Source organism: Electrophorus electricus, chromosome 25 (assembly GCF_041902795.1).
Source record: "Electrophorus electricus isolate QZ-2024a chromosome 25, ASM4190279v1, whole genome shotgun sequence".
In the NCBI taxonomy this organism is placed as follows: Eukaryota; Metazoa; Chordata; class Actinopteri; order Gymnotiformes; family Gymnotidae; genus Electrophorus; species Electrophorus electricus.
Window position 1 is genome coordinate 10,573,872 of NC_137521.1, and position 26,492 is coordinate 10,600,363.

General features: G+C 42.4%; 2 protein-coding genes across 9 annotated transcripts; both read left to right on the top strand.

Annotated features, from left to right (window-relative positions):
• Positions 1 to 3,379: 3,379 nt before the first annotated feature.
• On the top strand, positions 3,380 to 12,816 carry mapk13 (mitogen-activated protein kinase 13). 4 transcript variants are annotated; one of them, XR_014119849.1, is made up of 12 exons: positions 3,380 to 3,769; positions 5,168 to 5,297; positions 7,896 to 7,954; positions 8,281 to 8,386; positions 8,646 to 8,675; positions 10,443 to 10,490; positions 10,606 to 10,720; positions 11,326 to 11,397; positions 11,584 to 11,663; positions 11,903 to 12,039; positions 12,309 to 12,482; positions 12,592 to 12,816. XR_014119849.1 is itself a non-coding variant. In XM_027009999.3 (12 exons), the coding sequence occupies exons 1-12, from the start codon at positions 3,657 to 3,659 to the stop codon at positions 12,672 to 12,674; spliced, it is 1,089 nt and encodes a 362-aa protein (XP_026865800.1). In that variant the 5' UTR covers positions 3,385 to 3,656; the 3' UTR covers positions 12,675 to 12,816. The 4 variants fall into 4 exon arrangements, 2 of the variants coding, with proteins under 2 accessions (XP_081563518.1, XP_026865800.1); XM_027009999.3 differs by having other exon boundaries at positions 3,385 to 3,769; positions 11,903 to 11,981; XR_014119850.1 differs by lacking the exon at positions 12,592 to 12,816 and having other exon boundaries at positions 3,384 to 3,769; positions 11,968 to 12,039; positions 12,309 to 12,465.
• A 1,280-nt stretch (positions 12,817 to 14,096) lies between these two features.
• Positions 14,097 to 26,135, top strand: brpf3b (bromodomain and PHD finger containing, 3b). Of its 5 annotated transcripts, none has more exons than XM_081707390.1 (13): positions 14,103 to 14,427; positions 15,955 to 17,513; positions 17,666 to 17,822; positions 18,141 to 18,272; positions 19,024 to 19,209; positions 19,722 to 20,034; positions 20,401 to 20,691; positions 20,960 to 21,577; positions 22,223 to 22,304; positions 22,398 to 22,492; positions 22,635 to 22,726; positions 23,922 to 24,076; positions 24,665 to 26,135. In XM_081707390.1, exons 2-13 carry the CDS (start codon positions 15,991 to 15,993, stop codon positions 24,846 to 24,848), a joined length of 3,828 nt encoding a protein of 1,275 aa, XP_081563516.1. In that variant the 5' UTR covers positions 14,103 to 14,427; positions 15,955 to 15,990; the 3' UTR covers positions 24,849 to 26,135. The 5 variants fall into 5 exon arrangements, 4 of the variants coding, with proteins under 4 accessions (XP_081563516.1, XP_081563517.1, XP_026865797.2 ...); XM_081707391.1 differs by having other exon boundaries at positions 14,104 to 14,427; positions 20,401 to 20,679; XM_027009996.3 differs by having other exon boundaries at positions 14,105 to 14,427; positions 19,081 to 19,209.
• The last annotated feature ends 357 nt before the right edge of the window (positions 26,136 to 26,492 follow it).

Genomic DNA, 26,492 nt, shown 5'->3' on the forward strand with positions numbered 1-26,492 from the left:
GGATGACCACACTGTGACCCAATGGCGTGAAAAGGATGGATGTCTTCCAGGAGAAGTGCATCGGATTAGCTTTGCTTTCCCACAAGGTTCTGTACTGACACCGTTGTTTATTTATTTATTTTGCAGGGTATGTTCTTTGTTGGGGCACCTGTGTTATGTGATGACTGTCAAAGAGGATCTTAAATACCACTGAGGCAGATTTTGATTTCTCAATGGAGGCATGGACTGTGGAGTTGATTATGAGAGGGATTTTGAAGGGTGAGAGTAATGAATGTTTTTGCTTCCTTGTTCGTTCATTTGTTCATTGTTTATTAGTCTTGCTGGCTGTAATCCTCTGTAGCCAAAGCGTCAGGAATGCTTCTGTAATGCTTCTCATCACGTGTCATGGGAGGAGAGGTGTCAAAGTGGGCACTAATGTAAGTTCTCAAACTCGCTGGTTTGTTTATGAGTGTGAGGAAAGAACAGACTGGCCCAGACAGAGTAGGAACTGCTCAGCTCAGGGAAAGGCTGGATTAAGGAACACTTCGTGGGAATACTCAAATACTAATTCATCTCAAGGTGAAGATTCTGGCATATTTACATTAAGTACAGTTAAATTACACCAGAATAAGCACTAAAATTAGCTGCTATTTCACAGTCAAAGATTGCCTTTTAGGACAACTTTAAAACTTTCCTCCCATATTTGCATTTGAAAACATTTACATATAAATGTAAAATATCTGCAAACATGATACATTGGATCACGTGTGTTCCAGTGTTCCAGTGTCACATACAGGAAACACTTATAAACTCAGTAGCCTATACAGTTGACATATTCAAACATAGTGTTCTTAAAATATTTGCATATGCAATAATAAAATGCAATAGTTATACCTTCATATACAAAACATAAAGAGAAATGTATAGAACATTCATGCATATACAGAAGAAACACATGAATATACAAATGTTAACTGAAAATTATGCATATGAAGTATATGTAATTAAAACCAATACAGAAATCTGCATTAAATTTAAGAGTGCTTTAACATTATTTTTTAATTCTACAACTACAGTAACCTTTTCAAATACTGTCTTAAGATGTCTTAAGTGCATTTAAAAAATATGTCTTAAAACATCTTTTTTGATGTCAAACCAAGTTTGTCAGGTACAACAGTGTGAGTATCAGACTCTAACTCTAACTCTATCTATCAGGTGTCTCTAATGAAGTGTCTGCTATATATATGTTCTAAAATTTCTTTATTATCATTCACAAATGTACTGAGAGGAAACAATACTCAGAGGTGTCTTAAGAGGACTCAAGGTGTTTTCAGAGGACTTAAGCATGTTCTCAGAGATAAGCCTGTTTTAATTGTATGACATCAAACTGTAGAAACTAAATAAAAAAAGAAACCTTTTGCAAATCTTTGGAATATTCTGCCATTTATGAAAAAATTAAGTGAAATATGACAGTTATGGACACTCAGATTCAAACATGAGTTGCTGTTAACGTGCTTAACAGGTATTCCTGTTTAACAAGCTCAATGAATTTTAAATGAATTGAAATACCGGCATTAGGAATATATTACATCTGCGCCACTGACATTTAACTGCAATGCGAAGGGTGCAAGTCAAGACCTTGTGCGAAGCGTTAGCTCAGGAAGGAAGAGCCCACCACAGTGGTACACACTCTAACTAATGAACCAATTATCTCTGCACTGCAACAGAGGAAGCCAAGGGAAGTAATGACTTCTCATCTACCTCCTTTCACCAGGAAATGAAGACTATCTTTGACATAGGGAAACATTTTAATTCTGACATTGTTTGTGTGTGTGTGTGTGTGTGTGTGTGTGTGTGTGTGTGTGTGTGTGTGTGTGTGTGTGTGTGTGTGTTATACAAGTCGAAATAGCCTTATGTTCTTCTTTAGGTCAAATGAATATTATTAATATTGGTCTATATCCATTCCTTCATTAATGTTCCAAACAGATTGATTTTCTATCTATAGCAATACTCCGCCATCTAGTGGCCAATATGTATAAAGCAAGTAAGCATGTGATTTTAACTTGCAGGAAATTGGAGCTGAACTGTCTATATTTGGCAAGTACTGGGTTTAATTTAGAGTGGAGAGACAATTTAGTACCAACTCACTTATCACTACCGTCATTACCGTATGCCGTCTGCTACCAAACCATGCGGCAAACTACAGGAATATGTATGGATAACCTGCAGGATTTACACTAGAGTTCTGATTCCTGGCAATAATCTTGCACAAACAGGGGCACTAAAAGGTGTTGTGCTCTAACATTACAGTGCAGTATGAGAAACTCAGTATGAATATGAAATAGCATAGATAGAATGGCGTGACTTTTTAAAACTACCTGTACGTATCGATATTAGAATCTAGTTAATGCGACCTGTGTCATATATATATATATATATGTATGTATGTGTGTTGGTTTTTTTTGTGTGTGTGTGTGTGTGTGTGTGTGTGTGTGTGTGTGTGTGTGTGCAGGTTGGTTCGTGCTCTATCCTGCTCTATCCTGTCTTAACCTCCTGTCTTTCTGCAGTGCCCCAAGGCGCTGTGGTTTCTGATAGAGAGGACGCTGTATGCAAATTGGCTGGCGCTTCTCATCGGTATGTGACTTATTGTAAAAGATAATGTGTGTGTGTCTGTAAAAGCGCCCTTGAGTATGAGAAAGGCGCTATATAAATGTTAACAACAACAACAACAACAATAATAATCTTTTTTAATACTACGAATACAAAAATTAAACACAAAGAAATTGTGGGGTCTAATTATATGACAAATACTTATTTGTAAATGTTAGATTACCAGGAAATGCGTTTCATAACACTGGTCATCACATTGGGAGACCTGCTATCTCATGGATAAGGTCCTATGAAATAACCGGCTCTTTTTAAATTGCTGTCCAAATATACTATTCACTGTGTAGAATCCAGATTAAAAATCTGTCACGTTTAAAACCTACTGTGAAATGGAAATCTGAAAATAACAAACTAGAACATCGCCAGATACACTCCTGTGGTTCAGGGACGAGAGCAAATCACGAATAACTCCAGGTGCAGTGCTGATGTTGAATTATTTAAGACCCACTGGCTTTCTCTCTCGTACAAGCGCTCACAAAGGTGATTTTGAACGCCGTTACTGCAGCCGACTTGTTGCCTTGCTAGCGAGTGGACAGATGCATAGAGCGCTGAAGAATCTCGTTGCTCTTCTCCTGGCATTATAACGATGCGATATTTTACCTGACGAACACAAGTTTGCATAGCATTTTCTCTACCGCAATTTAAATCTCGTTTATACACTTAAAACCAGGTTCGAGTATTTCACACCGTGTGACAGACTTGTTGCGAATAGTTAGATATGAAAGTGGGCGTCTGGTGGGAGGATGACATCACCGCCGATATGAGATGTTTCTCCTGCCAGAAAGCAGCTACACACTTACCATGGGTTTCACATCGCGGACACTCAACCGTGTCTCGCTGCTCAAAATATGTCCAATCGGTGAATAACCAAAAGTGGAATACGATAGTTTTCTCTTTTTTTCTGTAGGCAAATTTCTTCCTACGCGGTGACCTTCTTAGCTTGCTAAAGCGATTGCGAATGCGGAATAGTGAAGGCGTTCAAGAGCAGTCCTGGGTTTCTCTTTCGCTCAATGGAGTCACAGCCAGCGTTTAATCGCGAGGAGATCAACGGCACCGTGTGGGAAGTGCCGGAGAAATACGTGCGCTTGAAGCAAATCGGCACAGGAGCTTACGGCACTGTGTGGTGAGTTCGCTTGGCCGTGCGTTCAGTCCCGCAGGTTACGGTGTATGCCAGTTCCCCCCAACAGGCTTGTAACCACATTTGTGCAGTCCGCTGAACGATCGCGGGCTGCATCATGTGCAGTTCCCTGACTGCAGAACAGCATGCAGTCTGCTCAAGTTCCTTTGGTGAATTGCCGCGTGGATTGATTAGGCCTGTGCAGTATCTACCCTCGAATGGCGATCTAGCGCAGTAATCAACAGTTGTTTGGAAATGTGCTAAGATTTGCTACTTATGCCCTTAAATAAGTGCTGTAGTCATGTCGAGAAATCTTCCGCCCATTACACTTACTGTATATATCCGGCCTGTCTGCGGTGGAACTTCCATGTTCAGATGTTCAGATGTTTTGTTTGGAAACATGGTCCATTCTCACGTGAGTTCTCAAGTGGACAGTATAGAGACATATATAGGCCTACTCTAAAATCTGTCACTCGTTTTGTTTGTTTGTGATCTGATACAACTTTTTGGACATATAAGGTGGCTTTTGTGTACCTATTGTCTGTAATGTGCCTATGATCAGGTTATTCATTGTCTATGAAACACACCCAGTGGAAATGGAAATGTACTGAATTCCTTCAGCTCTAGTTGTAATTTCAGGCAAGTATTAAAACGTATGAAATGAATGCGGCATAGCCGTGTTTCATATTCCAACTGTTGTCATTCACATAAATTTCCTGTTGGGTTTTTGAAACCACTTTTGTAGCTGTGTGCGAAACAAAACAGTCTCAAAAGGAATAAGGACTGTGCAGTTCTCAGACCTGCTTCCAGTCAGCACTGTGGAGTCCAATAAACTCCTAGCACAAACTTCATCTCACTAAGTACCTGATTCAAAGTCATGTTGGTACAAGTTTTTACATAATGTGTGTTTTGGCAATACATTGCTTCTGTTATTTCATTTTTATGTAGGTTTTATTCCTAAGACATTTAATCCAGTAACTGCTGTGAAGTATGCAATTATTACATTGAAACTAATATGAAAAGTAATAATGCACTTACATGAGTGAGGAATGAGATCTGGGATTTTGAATCGTCAGGGGTTCATTTAATGAATCTTCTTCATTGATGTTACACAAAGCTCCCAAAACACCCCACTCTCATTATCCTTAGACTAACACGTATTTGTACCTACATTAAGGATGTGATGTTGAATGCCCAAACAATATATTTGATTAATTTCTTCTTCCAGTGTGTGAGAATGTTTGGGTAGGGCTGCTTTAATAGATGATGTGGCGTACAGCGTTGTGTACACTCAGCTGCGGCTGGACTGTGACCACTAATTTCCTCTCTCTCTTTACCACTTCACCTGTGGTTCTTCCCCTCTGTCTTCATCACTTCACCTCTGCCTGCCCGTCTGCCCCACAGCTCAGCGATCAACAGCAAAACCAACGAGAAAGTGGCCATCAAGAAGCTGCACAGACCCTTCCAGTCGGATATCTTTGCCAAGCGGGCCTATCGGGAGCTGAGGCTGCTCAAGCACATGAAACATGACAACGTGAGTTTCCTGTTCTGGGCGTCTGACTGCCACGCTGTTTTGCTTCATTAAGCCCACATTGAGGTGCAGACTTGTTTTCTAGGAGCACACGTGGTCCACCACTCCTCTTCCTCCATGCTTTCTTTCTGTGCTTCTGCTGGAAGTGACCTTGCAGAACCGAGTGGGTCGGACCTGGCCGAGGTCATTGCTTTACCGTCTATACAAGGAGAATGTTTATCCTTTATACAAGGAGCCGCACTGATGTTGTTTGTACCAAGTACCAATTAAGTGATGATGTAATTGCATGGGCTCAGTTTTAAATTTCACCCCAACAATCTCTCAAAGGTGAAAAATAAATGATTTGGAATATAACCAGTCTTCATTAATATTCATAATGTAGTTATGTGGTCACTGAAGTTTCTGACCTATATTTCTTAGTGGTTCTTATTTTATTATTATTGTTTTAATATTTAATAGCATTTTTGTTATTGTCTTATATTTAAAGTTTGAATGGAGTTTAAATGGAGTTTAATGGAGTCAGACCACAGATAGTGTCCATGCATCACTCTGAAATTCTCAAACAATTCTCCCGAATGACCTCCATTTTCTTTACCAAGATAATTAGTTCTCATAATCTTTAGTTTTCATGGTCTGTACACTCAAACTGCTCCACAGGTTGCTTTACTGCTCACATTTTTAAAATAGTTCACTTTGGCTGTTACATGCTCTGAAATGATTTATTAAAATATATGGCACAAGTGGTATCATGTTTAACACACACACACACACAATAATCAATAATGAGAGAGAACTAACTAAGAAAACTAAGCAGAAAGATACTGTCCATAGTAGAGGTCAGAAGGACCTTGCAGGACTTCAGGTTTCATTCTGGTCATGTCCTTTGTCTGTGTTTTGCTTTCCATGTTGCCAGTTTTACTTGTCGAGCCAAAAAAGATTTTAAAGTGTGGTAACAGCTAACAGCAGAAAGAAACAGGATAAATACCTTTGGCCTAAAGGTACAGTTAGTACAACTATCCATGAAGCTTTTAACACAGGTCACAGAGAGGTCCATGGTGATATCGACTGGCATCTGTCTGCCCAAGTAACACATTTAAAGTTTCCAGCAGCAAAAAAACAGCAGTACCATCAGAACATGCACGTTCACGCCCAGCTCAGTAAAATACAGCATGTCTGCATATAAATATGGTGCAGATAGTTGCTTCCCCTCCGTCAAGAGGTCTTCTCTACATATAGAATGGGAATTTTCTGCCACAGGCTGAAGTAGGGAAATGTATTTAGTGAGCTTCCTGCTCCATTCACAGCGAGACGCAAGTTCATTTACTGTGGCTCACTTGCAGGAAGTGACCTGTGGGAATCTGTGGCTGGGTAAAGGGTGGAGGAGAGGAGCGATGATACAGCTTTGTTTTTCATAAACTCATGGGGCTCTCAGCTTTCCAGACGATTGACACACAAAAAGAAATAAAGAGAAAACACTGCTCACTATCCCTTTATGATTGTTAGCAGAGTCTGGCCCAGGTTCTCCATTTAAATGTCTCTCCATCTCTCAGGCACGGACAACAGATGATAAAAACATAAAAACACATTAGTAGGTTGCCCTAAATCATGCACTTGTGCAAAACATTTGTATTACCCAGTTAATTTATCCTATAGACAACTCTTGACCAAGCCTCCACTGCCATATAAGTCACTTATAATAACTTACGAATGAAAGTATTATTTTGAATATTAATAATGGAAGAGATATGAATTAAATATCAAACTAACTCTTTGTTGGTGTGGATTTAAGAAATGTCTGAATTTAGGTTTGATATAGTCTTATGTTTGAGAAGCAGAATATAAGCCAAAAACAATGATCTTAAGATCAGTACAGTAAAAACAGAACTATAATAAGTCATAACATGATGTTCATCATGTTATGGTGATTCATGCTTAAATCTCTTAATGCTCTTAATCTATTTAATACATCAAATTGTCATGATATTAATTCTCTTTTTTTTTCTTAGTCATAACTGCTTAGCCATACTTGTGTTTTCACAATATGTATGAATATTGCCTCAAGCGTACGCTGTCAGACTCTTAGACAAAAAATTGTCAGACTGTCAGAATAACCACATTTCAGATATAAGTGCGAATCCTGCTGTTTATTTGTTTATTTAGTTATCTATTTTGTCATTTCTAAGTATAGAGAAACATATTTAATTGTTGGTAGAGATTATGTTGAAAATGCTTGAAGTTCTTTTTAATGCCCTTTTTCCGGGTAGTCGATTGCTCTGGTTGCCAGCTTAGCCTATTCCTACCTGGTTAGGAATTTGTCATCAGCCAAACATTTGTTCAATGCTCAGGTCAAGACAGGACTTGTTTAGACTAGAGGCAAAATACTCTGTTAATAGCGTGTATAGATGGGCTTTGTCCTCACATGTCTCAATAAGGACCACATTATTGTTTCACTATCCACTGTGTCAGACACTTATGGTACAGTTTTTGCTGTCGTGAAGATAAGACGATTGTAACAGTATGATGATGCGACATGTGGCCAGTTGTGATCTCAAAGACTGATTTGTTTCTGCTAAAACGCCTTCTGCTTTCCTCCGGCTTCAGGTGATAGGCCTTCTGGATGTCTTCACTCCTGCCCACCGCCTGGAAACCTTTCAAGACTTGTGAGTGAAATTCGTTTCTACATGTTTCCTCATAACTGACTTATGCAGACGGTCGCTATTACACTGAGGCTACAAACAGCTTGAGCTGGTTTTCCTGGAAGATGATTTAATACAACTCTTTTCAGTTTTGTAGTCTGTATACATATACATATGCAAATGCATACAGCATAATAAAAAGGTTTACTTTGAGAGTCTATGTGGAATGCAAACTTTATGACGCAGTAACAGTGAAAAATAGTAGACTACTGTTGTAGAGCACAGTTTGTGCAGTGCACTGTGCATGAAACAGGACAAAAGATGGTCACAGATCTGGTGTTACGTTTCAGCTACCTGGTGATGCCATATATGTACACAGACCTTTCCAAGGTTCGAGGTGTGCTCACCGAAGACCGTGTACAGTTCCTTGTCTATCAGATGCTCTGTGGCCTGAAGGTGAGTCTACAGTCTACAGTCATTCAGTGTGAGTCTACAGTCAGTGAGCTAACTGACAGAAAATAAGGCTAAAGTTTTTCAGCTCAAATATATAAATTATACTGTTTTTCTTAACATGTGCACAGAAATGGTTTATAACAATTCTTGCATCTTCAGTGATCATCTTTTTCAAAACCATGCTGTTAAATCATACTGCACATGTCTAATTTCTGGAGAGTAACTCATGTTTTGGGGGATTTTTTTTTTAATCTCTCAACAGTACATTCACAGTGCTGGCATCATTCACAGGGTAAGTGTTTGGCAGCAAATGAACAGCATCTGTCACTAATCACGATTTCACCACAGGCTTGAATGACGCATGAGAGGTTTTGCAGTACTCCTCAGCAACAGTTTTAGAATAATTACCTGAATTTATAATCAAGATATTCAGATGATTCCAAATGAAAAATGATTACAATCAAGACATGCAAATGATTCTAAATGGACAAACATGCTACTTTTGAACATATGATCTGCATTTTTAAACAATTTATTCTGTTAATCTTTTGAATTATCAGAGTGATTCTTAAATATAGCAGTGACTTGTTAAGAATTTCTTAATTTGTTCCTATAAATCTCATGTTTTATATGTATCTGCTGCTTTGCTGAAAAGCTAAAAATGCCTCTAATACATAGAGTCAGCAGTTAGGTTTAGAATGTGTAAATTGCCCAAGGTGGATGTTCACAAGCAAGGACAAGTCTCTTGTTCCCAATTCCCATTCTGGCATTCACACCAACATTGTGACAAAGAATGTCAGGAAATCAGCTTGGGTCCTGCAAAGTATATATTCAATACTTGTTGATCTTTCTGAGGGGAGCAGATAGCTGAGAGGTGAGGAGAGCAGGAGAGGAGCAAAGTCACCATAGAGGTGAGCAGAGTAGGGGAAAAGAGGCGTCACATAAGAGCAGGGACAGACTATAGTCCTCACAGAAGTGAGGAGAGTAATAACTGGAGGTAGAGTCGAGGCTTTGATTCATCAGGTCACAACCAAGTCATTGCACCTGAGGCACCAGAGCAATGCTGTATAGTGCTTCCTCTGCGAAACACCTTTGCATGTTCAGAACTGTTTACCGCTGCAGAGAGTGCGTGCCCAAAGAAAGCACAGCAAGGGGTTTCACAACATGAAGTGATGCACAAGATGCAATGAGCACTGACTGCAAAGGAAAGCAGCAATAATCCACCCCGTATTGATCAGTTGCTTCTGCTCGAGGAAATTGTGCAACTGGCGATTATCTTCATAAACCTGCAGTGGATTTGTCAGTAGTAAATTAATCCCTTAGAGTACATAGGAGCCTACTCTTCTTAGAGTGAGCTCACACATGCTCTGTAGCAGTTTATTAAACAACAGCAGAGTAAATTCAGAGATAACAAGTGAGTTTACTATGCTGGTGCTTCAAGATTTCCAGTCCGAGCCTTTGGAATATGCTAACTAATCCACATTTTCATTCTGCTCTAGCACCCCACACAGCTGAGCCAGATCCTCTGAGTCTAGCAGGCTTTGTTTATCTGGCTCAAGTGTGCTGGGAGCGGAACATAGCAAAAATGTGGACTGTCTCAGAGTTTCACGGAGCTGGAGCCACTGTGCCTACACAGCAAAGCAAAGTGCATTGCTTAATTAACACCTAAGCTTTAGTCAAGATGGACATGAATGAATTCTGTAAGTGTTAGTTCAGCACTGTAGGTGTCGATTCATTACTGGGGTTGTTATGTTTTTCTTATTCCACTGAGATTTCACTGAGAACCACCTGCTGTGTTAATGTGTTTAAACCTTTAAAAAGTAGTAATGGAATTTACAGCCTAATGATGATAACAGACCATAATAAGTTATTTCAAAACTAATTAGTTATTTCACTAACAGTAATAGCCGAATCAGTACAAAACTGACGGGTCTGTGCCCTTAGATTCTTCTAAAATTGATCATTGCACTCTGTCCTCTAATCGTGAATAATTCAGTGCAGGCATCGCTGAATTACCTTTCACCTGCAGAAATTTATGGATCATTGTTTTCGTTTTCAGGATCTAAAACCGGGCAACCTGGCTGTGAATCAAGACTGCGAGCTGAAGGTTGGTTAGCATTGCTCTGGCTTGGTGGCCCTGAAGTCGTGTGGAGGATGTCAATGTGGTTGAAGCCCTCGGAGATGTGGGAGGTGCTAATGGGGTCTTGTCACCGCGTCTGCAGATCCTGGACTTCGGCCTGGCTCGGCATGCCGAAGCAGAGATGACGGGTTACGTGGTGACGAGATGGTACCGAGCACCTGAGGTTATTCTAAACTGGATGCACTACACCAAAACAGGCAAGTCAGTCCATCACAACTTTTATTTGCATTGCACCTTTAGGGCTGGTTTACCAGGCAATGATTGATCTCAGTCATAGACTGAAGGAGGTGCTTTATGAAGATCAATCATTGACATAACACAATTATTATTTGGTTGGCAAACCTTTGTCAACACAGGATTAAAAATGACTTGATTACATGATTGTGGATGCTAAGTTATTAACACATCAGTGACACTGCTAAGTGGAATGTTCTTCATCACCTAACCATACCCAGCCTACAGAGGTCTTATAATAAAAACGTAACTACAGATTGATAGCTGATTGATGGCTTGAACCACAAACAAGATAGCTGACCTAATTTTATATGACAACAAATGGACTGTTGACTCAAAATGTAAATGTTAGTTGGCTGGGGAGAGTGTTTGTCTATGGTTTGGCGGGGGGGGGGGGGGGTTGTTTGTTTTGTTCTGTTTTGTTTTTGTGTGAGTGTGTGTGTACAATATGCTCAAAATCATTTTAGTGTATTCAACCCTTAGTGTTATGTTCTACAACAGTACATTTATGTAAATACAAGTGTCCAATAAAGATAATGGAGTATAATAATTGTTGACTCCTCTGTAGTGGATATCTGGTCAGTTGGGTGCATAATGGGAGAAATGTTCAATGGAAAGACACTCTTCAAAGGGAAAGATTGTATCCTTTAATATTCACTTTCAGTATCATTTTTTTTTTCAGTCAACACATTAATAAGCACTTTAACTCATTGCAGGGAACCCCACGTAGCCTTTTCTTTGTGTCTTCCTTCTGGAAAAAAGAAAAGACATGCATTCACTGGCATTAAACAAGTTACAATAATGTTCTTTAACTCTTGGAATTCAGATATGGACCAGCTTACTCAAATAATGAAGGTAACAGGGACACCTGGCCCAGAATTCATAGAGAAACTAGAAAGCCAGGAGGTAAGACAGGTTGTTTACAGCATGTTTACTGGACGTTAACTCAAACATTTAATAATCTGAAGTGGCCAAATTTGGATCTACGTACCTCTGAACTTCATTTGAATTGTTACGTTTTTTGTTTGTTTGTTTGTTTGTTTTTTTAAGCTTCCCCAACGGTATGCAAATGATCAATGTTAAATATGTTATCTATGTTGATGACTTTATCTCTATCTCTGCTTTAATCTCTGTTGTGAGAATAGGCAAAGAACTACGTGAAGTCACTTCCCTGTTATCCTCGGAAAGATTTCTCTTTACTCTTTCCCAGGGCCAGTGAACAAGGTGAGTGGGCTGATTTGAGGAAATGGCACATCAACTTCGTTATGATCTGCTATGACAGGTAACCAGTTTTTAGCATTGCAAAAAACAAAAGTCTTAATAGCAAGAACATCATTAGAAAACCATGTCTACTAAAATGTGCAGTGTATAACTATAGAAGTAAACTATGTTATAGCTGTCCTAGGGTTTGTCCTTCAGTAACTGCAAGTTTGTTTCAGTGAATAAGCTACAGAACCTTAAATGAGGGTAGTCTCCTACCTCATTATTATCTGTGCTATATATGGAGTGTTTTTCCTCCATTCACCTACACTAAACTGATATTTACCTCAGCGGTGGATCTTCTGGAGAAGATGCTAGTTTTAGATGCGGACGCCCGCGTTACTGCTGATGGTGCACTGGCCCACAGTTATTTCGATGGACTGCGGGATCCAGAGGACTGTCCAGAACCCAAGCCATATGATGACAGTTATGACAATGCCACACTGCCCCTAGAGGAGTGGAAGCGTAAGTACACGAATATCATGGTTGTCTAAACGATCTGTTAATATTGTTGCTGTAATATTCTTAGTGTGTGATGAGCAATAATCATCCTAAACTGTTTGTTGTTGAACAGGATTATCATTCAAAGAAGTGAAGAGTTTTGTTCCATTCCCAAGAAGAGACTCAAGGAGGAGAAACACTTTAACAATGTCTTAGTGATGTTCTACTTGTGATTTATGTTACACTATATCAATCACAGCAAGACACTTTGGCAGATATCAGTGCAAAGGAATAGTGAAAAGGAGAAATGTTTACACATATCACAAACACATATGAAAAAACATTTTATGAAAACCTGTGAGGCCTCAGTAATCCTTTTTTTGTGGACCTGATAAGTAGACTTAAAGATGTACTGCTGTTACAGTGGAGACTACCTTTCATATGTTGCCAGTTTGCCTTGAAGTGATATGTTACAACAGCTTTAGAGTCATATGAAAAGATTCCAGATATTATGCTTTGAATATTTTACTTTGAACTAGTCATGTAGGCTATTGGTGTGGCTTTTATGCTCAGGATAATTATATATATATATATATATATATATATATATATATATATATATATATATATATTATCTCCCCGTTTCACATGTACATCATACAAACCCAGATGACAATGGCTTCAGTAACTGTGCAGTTAGAGAACATGGCCCCTAACCACGTAGGGGACCAGGTTAACCCAGGAGACACCCATCCAGTACGAGTGTTTACCTCCATTTAAAACGTGTGGTAACACAGTCGTCAGCTGTAGGAAAAACAGTCGGAAATACAAATACGACTAAGTACATGCCAAATGTTCTCGCGGGACGAGAGTTCAGACACAATCGTGTGAGATGTAGGAAGGTCTGGCTTGCTTTTTTTATTTGACCTGACTTTATTGTACAAAGATGTCATGATTATTGATTTTCAACACTTTAGACATTTGGCCTTACATTATGCTAGTGTTGGTATGATACTGCTCTAGTAGCTGTAAATATTTAGAGATAAACTGAATGATAGTTTGCCAAAGTAAAATAAAATTAAGTGATTAATTTGTTTGCGACGCAAATCTTTGTGAGACATAAATTTGAAGCATTTAAACTGTTAAGCTGCACATTTACGCAATACGACCATTTGTCAGTTATGTGAATGAATGTAGTCATATTTTAATTAAACGTTAAATGCCGTACAAAGTACTATTTTGATGGACCAAAAAAGAAAACGTTCTCATGTTGCTTTTGGCCTTGTGCTTAAGCTCCAACTCGTGGTATGCAGCGCCCCTGTACATACTGGTCAAATCTTTGAGTGCAAGTTGCTAGTTGCCAACCAATAGTTGCGTTTAGTTTAGCCAGCAGGTTGTGGAGAAAGGGTAGCAACCACTGCACCTTAACCATGAACAGAGGCTCCTGCAAGAGGGTTTGATGTACATGGCGTTAATAGGTGGACGCCGTTATAAAGTTCCTCTCCATTGTGTGTTCAATAAATGTTTCGTTGCATTATTATACGTAAATTCGATGTGGATGGCCTGCTTTCTCTGAAGGGGCGTGTTCATACTATCTTGACTGAAAGCCCCGCTCTCTCCCACTGTATCAGCTAGCTAGCTACTATCTAGCAAGCCAACGTCGGTACATTTTGTGGCTGAAAATAAGCCAGTTAGCTTGCTACTCTTTCTGTTAGAGAAACTACGGTTAAAAAAAAAAAATTCTATTTCGATTTGAGCTGTATGCTGTTAGAATATGTAAGCAAACGCATCCATCTTCACGAGTCCGGTGAAGACATTTGTACGAGTACACCATGAAAGACTGAGTGGAAAGGGACGCTTATCAGCGAATTTTTACCGGCTTTTAGGAGAAGCCCCTGCTAGGTAACGAGCGCGAAAAGGCTCCGCAAGAGGCACACGCTCGATCGGGGAGTTGCCGTTTTAAAACAAGGTAATTTCTTTCCTCATTACTTGGTGGTGGCGGTATTATGGAGTACTTAAACCATTAAATTTGCTGCGAAACACGGCGTGTCGTGCGCCAGTCAGCCTCAGCCACCACCTAGCCACCTAGCTAGCGGTGAGGAGACGTTAGCCTGCCTGAAGAAACCATTTACTGGCGAGCGGCTCGCGAAGGCGACGGTTTGTTGTCCGAGCTGAAAAGCTAGCTAGCTAACTTAGCAATGCGGCTAGCCGATGAGGATAATGAGTTTGCGGTGGGACGGTTAGTTACCCAACAAGGATTTAATTTGCCCACAACTTTATGTACAATTCACTGAAAGCACGATTCATTGTACTGCTGTCATAGATAAATAGTTGAGATTTAGGTGACAATTCTGCTGACTTCAGTCTGAAGTTCTGTGAGACTGTTAATATGGCTGACATTTCGTTCTAGAAATGAGGACGCGCAACCTAACAACAATCTACTTAGCTCGTCAGTCATTGGTTAAATAAAGACTCGAATCGGGTACGAAGGACGGCGATTGGCTATTGAAGTGCATTTACGTTTGGGAAACTTCCCAGCTCTTGGCGGCAGTCTCACTTGAGTGATAAATCCTAAAAACTCCGCATAACTTTTTCGATGTGTGGATCAAAGTTCGTATTTCACTCGATACCAAAGTAACATGTCACCAGAAACGCGTATCAGTCATCAAATATATTGTCATGCTGAGCGATGAAAGGGACGATGTGCTGGAGGCCTTCAGCATAATATCAAAGTCCCGCCCCCAGAGACAGCAAAAATAAAAACACAGTTGCTTAGTTGGCAAAGTGTGTGAGATTAATCCCTAAACAAACTGCGCTGTAATTTTATGTCTTATTTTGTGTAATGTATAGGTGACAGATATAGCTGTCTACCCCCTTGTTTATATTTCAAGTTTGTACGTTATGTAGCTTGTATTGTTTTTGTTAGCTACTTTGCTAATAAGTTTGTGAGCCTCATAAATAACGTTGATATTGATAAGTTCTAGTAATCGGTCATTTTGTAATGAACAGTCATCATTTACCGTTTAATAAATCGTTTGTACGCAGCTCTTATTGTAGGCCAGATAAACTGGCTTTTCTGCTTCGTAAACTGTCAGCTAGCTACTTTAATATAAGTTAATAATGTGTCTGAGTCTGGCCCCACCGCGACCGTTTCTTTCAAGGAGCGCGCGCACCGCATTTAAAGGCACATAATATCAGGACAGTTCTGGTGTTACAACACCTTAAAAGTTTGCAGCAATAAAAAAGTATGTTTTATTCTAGGCGAAGCAGACCCTAAACTTAAGATTTACGTTAGAACAAGGGTGCCTAAAAAAAAAAAGCGAGTGTTGCAGTAGTCGTTTCCCCAGCACACCTCGTGTTATAATTACCTCATAAGTCAACCGATGTGTGTTTGACCATGGAAATGACTGACCTGCACAGGCTCTCTGGCACTTGGGCCCTGGACATGGGCACCTGTGCAGGTCTTGTACTGATGTTTTTGTTTGCCTGTGTGCAGGTCCATATTCAGCGTGGCTGCACAGCACAGGTGTCCATGAGAAAGCCACGTAGGAGGGGGGGGCCAACTGGGGGCTGGGGGGGCAGGAGCAGCGATGCTACATCCCGAGGCGGTGGAGGTCGGGGGGCAGCGCCAGCCCGCCCCCCCTCCCCCTACAGGCTCAAAGTATCGCCCACCCGAGAGACCCTGACCTACGCTCAGTCCCAGAAGATGGTCGAGGTGGACCTGGATGGCCGACTGCATCGGATCAGCATCTTTGACCCACTGGCCATCATCACGGAGGACGAGATGACGGCCCAGGACATCGCCGAGTGCAACAGCAACAAAGAGAACAGCGAGCAGCCATCGGCAGCCGGCGTGGCCAGTCCTGGCCGCCGGGCTGCTGGCCATAAGGGCAGGAAGAGGGATTCTAAGCACGCATCCTCTTCCTCCCAGAGCCACTGCTCCAGCTCACATGGACAGTCTCACTCGCAGCACAACTCCTCCCACCAGCATGGCAGCCACTGCCCCTTGCCCAAGCCCACCTTCAAGGTGCTGGAGACCTTCATGCCAACGGAGGCCCCACCCCTGCCCACTGCATACTACCGCTACATGGAGAAGTCGCCGGAGGAGCTGGAGGCGGAGGCCGAGTACGACATGGACGAGGAGGACGCCGCCTGGCTGGAGCTAGTGAACGAGAAGCGAGTGGCCGAAGGCCTGCCGGCCGTCTCAGCGGACACCTTCGAGCTGCTGATGGACGGCCTGGAGAAGGAGGCATTCCTGGAGTCCAGGATACAGACGCCGTCTCAGAGCGCCATCGACGAGGACGCTTTCTGTTGCGTATGCCTGGACGACGAGTGCCTCAACAGCAATGTCATCCTGTTCTGTGATATCTGCAACCTGGCCGTGCACCAGGAGTGCTACGGCGTGCCCTACATCCCCGAGGGCCAGTGGCTGTGCCGCTGCTGCTTGCAGTCACCCTCCCGCCCCGTGGACTGCGTGCTGTGTCCAAACCGGGGTGGCGCCTTCAAGCAGACAAGCGACGGGCGCTGGGCGCACGTGGTGTGCGCCATCTGGATCCCTGAGGTATGTTTCGCCAACACAGTCTTCCTGGAGCCCGTGGAGGGCGTGGACAACATCCCTCCGGCCCGTTGGAAGCTGACGTGCTACCTCTGCAAGCAGAAGGGCCGGGGGGCGTCCATTCAGTGCCACAAGGCCAACTGCTACACGGCCTTCCACGTCACCTGCGCCCAGAGGGCCGGGCTTTTCATGAAGATCGAGCCGGTACGCGAGACCACCGCCAACGGCACCACGTTCTCCGTGAAGAAGACGGCGTTCTGTGAGGTGCACTCACCGCCTGAGAGGGAGGGCTCAGACGACGAGGAGACTGGCGGGAGGGTGGTGGGTGGCCGAGCCAGCAGAGGGAGTAGCGCCTACATGCAGACACCCCTGCTGAAGAAGCCCAAGCGGAGTGGGAAGAAGGGAGCAGCACAGAAGAAGAAAGGGAAGAAAAGCCCAGACTTAACATCAAGGAAAGCAGCAACGCTGCTAGTCTCTGTGCCACAGATACCTCCACACAGGTGAGCCGACCAGCGGCTTCACACACACGTTACCACTGATACCTCCACATAGGTGATCACTGCCCCCGCTCCCTGTCTCAAATAAATTCCTTAAGCAGCCTTATATTGAGATTTTGTTTTTCTCACAAACTTTTAACTGGTGTTTTCCGCAGGTTGAACAAAGTTTTTAAAGGAATTATCATACAAAGAAAGAATCATTTTATGCAGAGGTTGCACAATTTTTGGTTACTGAAGCGACAGTCTCGCAACGGAGTGCCTCTCATCCGTCGGTTACACTCACATCTGCAGGCCCAGAGGAGTGCAGATCAGGTGTGTTGGCGGGAGTATGACGTCGCCTGTGTTTCTGTCATTTTTACAGTCATATTGCAGAGCCATGGTTTGTACTTGTACTTTCTGTTTGTACTTGATAGCCATTGAAGGTCATTTGGCTTCAGAGGTCTTTTTTGTATATTTCAGTATTCTAACAGCAGCTAAGGTTAAAATGTGTTTAGTCAGTGTGCCAACAATAACTTCATATGTTCTTATCATGGAGAAGTTTAATGAGAAGTTTAACAAGTTGTAAAAGTTAATGTGTGCTTTGTGTTCGCACGTGTCCGTGTGTGTGTGTGTGTGTGAGCTTGCTTTCAGGCCGAGCCAGACGAAAAGGTGAGCGCCGTGAGGGAGGAGCTGAAATACTGGCAGAAGTTGCGGCACGACCTTGAGAGAGCGCGGCTCCTGGTGGAACTCATCCGCAAGAGAGAGAAGCTAAAGAGAGAGCAGGTACGGCAGCGATTTCCCTTACAAAACCACCGCAGCACTGCAGTCGGATTCACACCTCCGTTTCAGGCCTGGATCAAACACAGCTGGAAGCCGTCTGATCCCGATTTGAATTCATTCACATTCTTGAACCGCCCGTGTCTAGATGCAGAGGTTCTAAAGGCATTTTAAAAGCAACTTGAGCACGTCATCTTTCCCACTTTAACTGACAGCTTCCTAGTGGAGTTGCTCTTTTTTCTTTACTTATCATGACAGCGCTACCAGTCTGCGGGAGTGATCACTCAGGTCCATTTCTGTGTGTATAAGTTCTGCCGTCATGAATCAAGAGCAGTGCTGTACTTCCCAGAGATTTGGCTGGGCTCTGCCCTTAAGATGCCTGCCGTGGCCATTAATCCTCACAAGATTAATAATGCGTACATGTAGAATCTTTTAAGGTTTCCAACAGTAAAATCAATTATCACTTTGACATCTTGTTACAACTTAAGTGGCCATTAACATTCTTTTTCCAAAAGGCTAGATGATATGTTCTCCATGTAGCTTCCCCAGGACTTTTGATGGAGTTTAGCGTGGTTCAGATTGCTTTTGGGGTTCATATGAGCCTAGAGATGGAAATACTAGAATGTATATAAAACCTATAGAAGAAGCCTATAAAAACTAGAAGGCATACTTACCATGGTATGATGGTCCCAGTGTGTTTTGAGCACCCATTTTAACAGATGGTTCTGTCGTAGTACTGTTTTCATTGTCCTGTCAGACCTCTAGGTGGCGAAACTGTCCTGTGCTGTTAGCATGTCCTGCATGTATCCTGCAGGTGAAGGTGCACCATGCTGTGATGGAGCTGCAGCTCACGCCCACTCTCATACTGCAGCGCTCCACCCTGGACCAGCTGCAGGAGAAAGACGCTGCACAGATCTTTGCCGAGCCCGTCGACGTCAAAGAGGTGACGGAGAGTATATGAATACATATATACCCAACCATATACATTGTACATTGTGTATATAATCATAATATACATATATACATATATTGTACATACATTGTTAATATATTTTTGTACATACATAGAATATATATATTTATCTGCATATATATATTTTTCTCTATGCACCCCTGTTTCTCTTCCTCAGTTTGGACAGAGCACTCTCCACCATTTCACTGCGTGTTATACTGTGTATGACTATGTATGTGACGAATAAACCGAACTTGAACTTGAGAGCACGGTCACGTCGCATCTCACAAAGACAGGGGATGGAGATCTAAACCAGCCTATCTGTTCTCAAAGAACATTCTTTTTTTTGCTAATGTAAAAATAAAATCTTTTTTTTTCCTCAGTGATTTTAATTTGAAAACCAAAATTAAAGCAGCTGTCTATTGGGTCTAGTTATATGTGCTTAATATTCCCTCTGTGCTTGAGAAGAGCTTGCAATTACTTTGCTTTGCTTGTTCTCGCAGGTACCAGATTACCTGGAATTCATCTCCCAGCCCATGGACTTCTCCACGATGAAATCCAAGCTGGAGGCACACAAGTACCGCTCGCTCTCCGACCTGGAGGCCGACTTCAACCTCATGATCTCCAACTGCCTGCTCTACAACTCTAAGGACACGGTGTTCCACCGGGCCGCAGTTCGCCTGCGAGAGTTAGGGGGCGCCATCCTGCGTCAGGCCTACAGGCAGGCCCAGAACGCAGGCCTGGACCCCAACACAGGCATGCACCTGCCCGAACCACCGCACAAAAACGACTACTACCGCTGCACCCTGGAGGACGGTGAGTGGTAGTGCAGTACACCCAGGCAGCATGGGAAGAGATGGCCGTTTGGTCTGCTGTGAAAGAAGCACGCATGTCAGGTTCCCTGTAATATTGCCAGCCTGGTCCTGAAGTTGTTTTGGCTGCTGTGCAAAGCTGGGAAACGAAGTTTTGCTCCATTTCTGGTTGTTTGAATTTTTCAAAGTTTAGGTTCTGCATAGTTTTGGTGTGTAAATGTTGATTTAATCATGGGTGAAATGAGCATGTTCACCTCTAACACCCATAACTGCTATGGCCACATTTCACAGGTTATGTGAAATAGCTTTAGCTTACATAACGGTTCAGTAAAGCAAGTATGTGTGTATGTGTGCACGCGTGTGGGTTTAGTGGACACGCTCCTGAACCCGGAGAACCGGCTGCACATGTCCGTGGAGGACCAGCTGAAGGAACTGCTGGACAAGCTGGACGTAGTGACGTCGATGCGCTCGAGCGGAGCCCGGACACGCCGCATTCGCCTGCTCCGCCGGGAGATCAACAACGTCCGCTACCGCCGCAACTCCCACCTCTCCAACGGAGAAGCCAGAGAGGACGAGGAAGACGAGGACGAGGATGAGGAAGACAAAGAGATGGACATGGAGAAAGATCTGTCTTCATCTTCAGACAAAGGTGACATTACAGGTTAGAAAGCCCAGCGGAGATGTTTAATAAGGCCAGGTGACTAATACCTATGGGATGGGGTTCATCACCCTTTGTCCAGAAGATAAGGACACACATTACACTGTACTAAATCTTTTAGCTACATGGGAACCGCAAATCCTTTTAGTGCTTGTGAATTAAATTGTTAGCTGATTATTTTTATCTAATTAATTAACTGAATGCACATTAATTAACTTAACAAATTATCTGTAAATGTTTACTTTTATTCCGTTTGTTTATTTGTTTTCAGATGATTGTAAATCCACGCCTCCCCCAACCCTGGAGCCGTCAGGATTGGCCTTGTCCCCTCCTCCTGGGGACACGCCTCAAGATCCGCCCACACTCCGGCCAATGATGGCTGACCCCAAGATCTGCTCCGCCCTCCCGCCCGACCCCCTCAAAGCTAGCGGCTGTGACGCGGAGCTGGAGGCAGACGTGAACGGCTGCCCGGGGCCACGGGACACCCCGCCCACACTGTCGCCCAGTGAAGGGAAGCTGCTGAACGGTGTCTCGACCTCGCCGTCGTTGAGCGTCTCCGGCGGGGTGGGCCGCCGCACGTCCATCCTCTTTAGAAAAGCAAAAAACGGAGTCAAGCTCCAGCGTGAGAGAGACAGCCGGCTGCAGAACGGGAGTGGTGGGGACAGCAAAGCATCTCCATCCCTGTCCCCGCTCAGAACGACCACGCCCACCGCGTCCCCGCCTCCGGCTGCAATCCCAGAGACGACCGAGGCTCCTACCCCGTTTTTGACACTGCCCCCGCCATCGACATCCCCCCCAGTACTCACACCAGCCAATCAGAGAGGTTGCAGACGCAGCACTAGTCCCCAGCGAGAACAGGAGAAGACCCCACCCCACTCCACAGGATGCGGTATAGACTGATTCCGTTATAACTGCTAGGTTTTCTAATTAGTTTGCACATTATGAGTAATGAGTGCAGCCACTGAGTTGAAGGTCGCTGTGTGACTATCAGACAGAAGTGGTGACCCCAGGATTTCTTTCACTGTAATGCTGCTGGAAGCCTTTTTCTCATCCAGTATTATTTACAATATAATTGTTTATAAACACAAAACATGGCGCATATTACCTCACTGTAGTATAGGAAAGGACTCTTTTAGCATCTAAAAGTAATGCTGAATGAGAGAATATAAATGTACAACAGGATACAAAAACCTGGAATCATTACAGTTTAGCTGCAATTTAGCTTTTTTTATTTCTCAAACAACAAAAAGGAACATAGTTCTAAATTGTGTATTCTTGATTTAATAAGTATCTAATTTACAACAAATAAAAGCACCTCTTGCTAGTAAACTCAGACTTCATGCTGTACGGTACTGTTAGTATAATTTAACAACAGCCCACCATTAAAATAGCGGTTTGTGGCTTTCATTAAGTGACTTCATAGTGTCCCTAGTCAATTGTTAAGCCGTTCTGTGGTTTCTGAGTCATGTTTTGAGAGTTGCTCGATCCTTTAAGCCTTAGTCACCTGTAAACATGCACTTTTTTATTTTTACAGCGCTCACAAACGGATTCCAAAAGCACAAAGACACCGGCTCGGACTCTGAGAGCAGCCTCTCGCCCATACTCAGAAAGGAAATGTAAGAATCACTTCATTACCCAGAGCCCCAGAGGGCTACATTCAATTTGATTTCAATTACAGATTGCGAATGTGTGCTTTCAATTTTTTGTAGTGCCTTGCTGCCGAAAAAAAGTCGCGGAAAACCCGCGTTGTCCAAAGTACCATTTTTAGAGACTGTTAATGGGGACTCCGACTACACTGGTCCAGGTGAGAGGAACAAGTACTGATGTGACATTTAAAAGTAAAAGTAGCCTAGATATTCAAAAAGGCACCAAAAAGATGCATTGAGTGAGAAACGTGCTTTCATAAACGTGGCAGTGTTCTCTCTCTCTCTCTCTCTCTCTCTCAGTGGACATGCTGTGTATAGAGAGCGACGCTGAACTGGAAGCTCTGGACCTGGTGTGGGCCAAGTGCCGTGGTTACCCTTCCTACCCTGCCCTGGTGAGGGCGCTGCTCTCCCGCATGCACTTCCATCTCTGTTAATACTCACCTCTATTCTGTACTACTAACTTAGCATAAGTCTGCACACACCGCTGCATGAGGAAGATAGCATCGTTGAAGGGTAAGCAGAATGTGCTCTGTAGTCTCCTGAGTAATAATATATGAACATGCGTACACACACACCGCCTCCCTTGGTGTCATTTATTAGAGACCTGACAGATTTCCCCTGTGGAAGCCTGTTTCCACCTGGTGGTGAGAGTCACCTCTGAAGCGTCAGCCAGTATGCACAAGCAGCGATTCCTAAAATGGATCTGGGGTTTATTGTAGAACAGGAGTCATAAATCGCTTAAAAAGTTTAAGGGGAAAACAAATCAAGCAGGAGTAAATTATGACTGACGAATGCAAAGTGAGTTCAAACTGAGTCAAGCTGTGTCCTGCGACTCTGGTACAGACATTCTCTTCCAACAGTCCGTGTGCAAAGCATCACAGCCAAGGACTGACCTTGGAGCCTGGACAGTGAGATTTAACACAGTCAGGCCTTGTTCTCCAGCAAGGATGAATACACAGTCAGTAAATCATACATGATTACTGGACATGTGTAATTCAAGATAACTTTCTTCTTCGGTAATAGCTATAGAAACCGAAAGTGAAGTGAGATTAACACATTTTGTAATTACTAATGTGATGAACATTTTAAGAGCTAGTGTTTAATCATACATCATGAATAATTTTTAGTTTTATGCATATTATTAGAATGTTTCACAAAAATCTCATAAAGTGTCTCATAAATTCTTAATGATATACAAAGTTATGACTGAGATTATATCTTGGTATGAAAAACCTCATAATTATGAAATATTAGGTCATAATTATGATATCTCATAATCATGAGAAACTTCTAAATGTTAGAATTTTCCGGAAACAGGCTTGTCTAGATTTTTATCTTATACAGAAACATATTTTTCATGTATTCACCTATTCACACACTTTGTATTTGATAATGCACATATTCAGGTATCGTGCTATATAGATATATTAATATATGTGTTAATAATTCAACTTGTATACTAAAGAACTATGAAATGTACATTCTGTAGCACTTCTTTTTTTTTTTTTTTTAAATACTGCATGTGTAATTCTAATGGGGTTTTACAGACCTCTTTGAACATGGCCGTGTCTTCTTCCCGGGCGGTAGATCATAGATCCGGACATGCCCCAGGAGGGTCTCCTGCATAACGGCGTGCCCATTCCCGTTCCCCCTGCTGATGTGCTGCGTCTGGGCGAGCAGAGGCAGGAGGAGGCCGGCGAGAAGCTCTTCCTTGTCCTCTTCTTTGACAACAAGCGCACCTGGTAAGGACAGCTGAAGTGCAACCTTTCCCGAGAGGAGAGCCGCTCCCACAGGGCAGCATGGAGGTTCTGAATGAATGAGATGTACTCGTATACAGAACACGTTCACCGCTGTGTGTGTGTGTGTGTGTGTGTGTGTGTGTGTGTGTGTGTGTGTGAGACACTGGAATTTTATAAACAGTTAAGCATTTACTTGTGAAATTTATGAAACTTTGTCATAAACAAATTGCTTATGAAAAAGCAATATGGGTTGGGTGTTGCTTGGGTTCTAATGTACATTATCAGTGAGGATCCTCTATTATAAAATCATAAAAAAAAATCTCTCCATTGAAGTCTTCCACCTAACTGATGCAGTAGCAGATGCATTTACAGAATTTAGTTTGTCATTTTCTGCCATTGTAAATAGCACTTCAGATGCTGTTTATGTTGGTGAATATACAAGAGCTCAGTTTCACGTGTAGCACATTGGACCCTTGTTGTCTTGAGCAGTGCTTCGTATTTGCTTCTGTGGCAGAAGAATGTTAGAATTAATGACTGTTGAACTGAATACGTCTGGTTGCCTGACCAAGTGTTCTGTCGTTGGGGCTGCAGGCAGTGGCTGCCGCGGGACAAGCTACTCCCGCTCGGTGTGGACGACACCGTGGACAAGCTGCGACTCATGGAGGGCCGCAAGACCAGCATCCGCAAGTCAGTGCAGGTGGCCTATGACCGAGCCCTGATGCACCTCAGCCGAGTACGCGGAGAGCACGCCTTCGTCAGCTCCGCCTACCTGTAGGGCGATGCTGACTCTAGCCCCCGCCTCCGCTGACACCACCCGCATCCGCTACTGCTCAAACCTACCACTCGATCTGCTGCTAGCGCCTACCTGGGGATGAAGCTGCTCGCTGACTCCAAAACAGTGCTCGTCTGCATGAGGAGTCGCTGGGAGGGGGCCGTCACACTGTCTGACAGAGGGAGGCCAGTTTAGCTCACTAACGTGCTCCTTTCCTTTTTGTGTCAAGAAGGAGCAGCAGCCTGTGTGTTTGTTTGTTTGTTTGTTTGTTTGTTTGTTTGTTATTTCTTAAGGTTGGGCGAGTTAGGGGGAGGTTTTTAATGAACATGTGAGGGTGGGTGTGTGTGCTTTTAAACTAGCGTCACTTTAAAACTGGTGGTTTTGAGGCTGGACCATGTGAAGGCCCGTAGCTGGATAAATGCAGTTAGTTCTGACAATGATTCAGTTAATACAAACGAGCGAACGAATCGGCTTGCGAGTGTGTACAAACATGAGTTAACCACTGCCATTTTCTTAAGCTTTTTACTTTTTAACGTTTTACAAACCACTTCTTGTATATTGTAAAGACGTGTGTGTGTGTGTGTGTGTGTATGTGTGTGTATATAAGAACATTTTTTTTTTATCATTCAATATCTAATTTAATTTGGGTCTCGTTTATTGTGACTTCAATCACCTGGATGTATGAAGAAATTAGATCTCTTCTGTACATATTTAAAAAAAGAAATCAGATCACTGACTTCATGAGTTCCACTTGTCCTTGCTGTCAGACTGCGCGAGTATATTTGTATGTATGCATACATAAGTTTATGTATGATTCACGGTCAGTGGTCTATGGTTAAAAATATATTTATGTATATCATTTTTTGATACACAGAAATGTAATTTATTTATGGAAAGCGAAGAGGTAGAGATAATTCAATTATATATTGGTTGAAGATTGAAGCAGATGTCTTATTTAAGGTTAACTATTGCATAGGGTTTTAAGAATGGGCTTTGTGAGTTTATGGGTTAGTTATATTAAGCTTTTAAGGTGAAATGCTGTAGGATGATGTATTATACACACAATGTTCGTAAAATCCTTTTTTGTTGTGGTGTTTGCACCATGGAGCACAGAGCCTTGTATTTATTGTAGCAAGTGGTTGAGCTCTAGTACATATTTATATGATGGAGCTAAGAGAAGGTTGAAGCTTGTACATACTGCAGATTTTACCCACACAGCCAAATAACCTGTCTGAATGAATCAGTATTTTCTCATGTGGAGGAAATAAATGTTCTATTGAAACTTTTTAAGCTCTTGCTCTTCTGTTTTAACTTCTGCAAGAAAAAAAACACTTTATGTACATTCTCATCTTTTTTCCTTAACTATCATTAATATTAATTCACTTCATGAGCTGTTGTGGAGCAAGCTGTTAAACTGCTACCATTCTTTGGAACATCATAATTCGAAGGGAATTTATGCCAACCATGAAGTGTGAAAGCATGACTCAGTAAAAGGGCTGTGGAAGAATAAAGCTACGCTTAGCATCATCTCATCATAATTCTCTGCAGCTAGGATGTTTATATTTATAATATTAACTTCCTAAATAGTGATATATGTTTATTTATAGTCAGAGCCAGCTAAGTATAGGAACGTGTGGTGAGCACTTC

Excerpts from the sequence above, each read along its gene's own strand:
- brpf3b (XM_081707390.1), top strand. The coding sequence starts at position 15,991 with ATGAGAAAGCCACGTAGGAGGGGGGGGCCAACTGGGGGCTGGGGGGGC. Across the intron at positions 17,514-17,665 it reads CCACAGATACCTCCACACAG|GTTGAACAAAGTTTTTAAAG; the intron begins GTGAGCCGACCA and ends TGTTTTCCGCAG. Across the intron at positions 18,273-19,023 it reads AGAAGCTAAAGAGAGAGCAG|ACCTCTAGGTGGCGAAACTG; the intron begins GTACGGCAGCGA and ends TTGTCCTGTCAG.
- mapk13 (XM_027009999.3), top strand. The coding sequence starts at position 3,657 with ATGGAGTCACAGCCAGCGTTTAATCGCGAGGAGATCAACGGCACCGTG. Across the intron at positions 10,491-10,605 it reads ATCAAGACTGCGAGCTGAAG|ATCCTGGACTTCGGCCTGGC; the intron begins GTTGGTTAGCAT and ends CCGCGTCTGCAG. Across the intron at positions 12,483-12,591 it reads GCCCCTAGAGGAGTGGAAGC|GATTATCATTCAAAGAAGTG; the intron begins GTAAGTACACGA and ends GTTGTTGAACAG.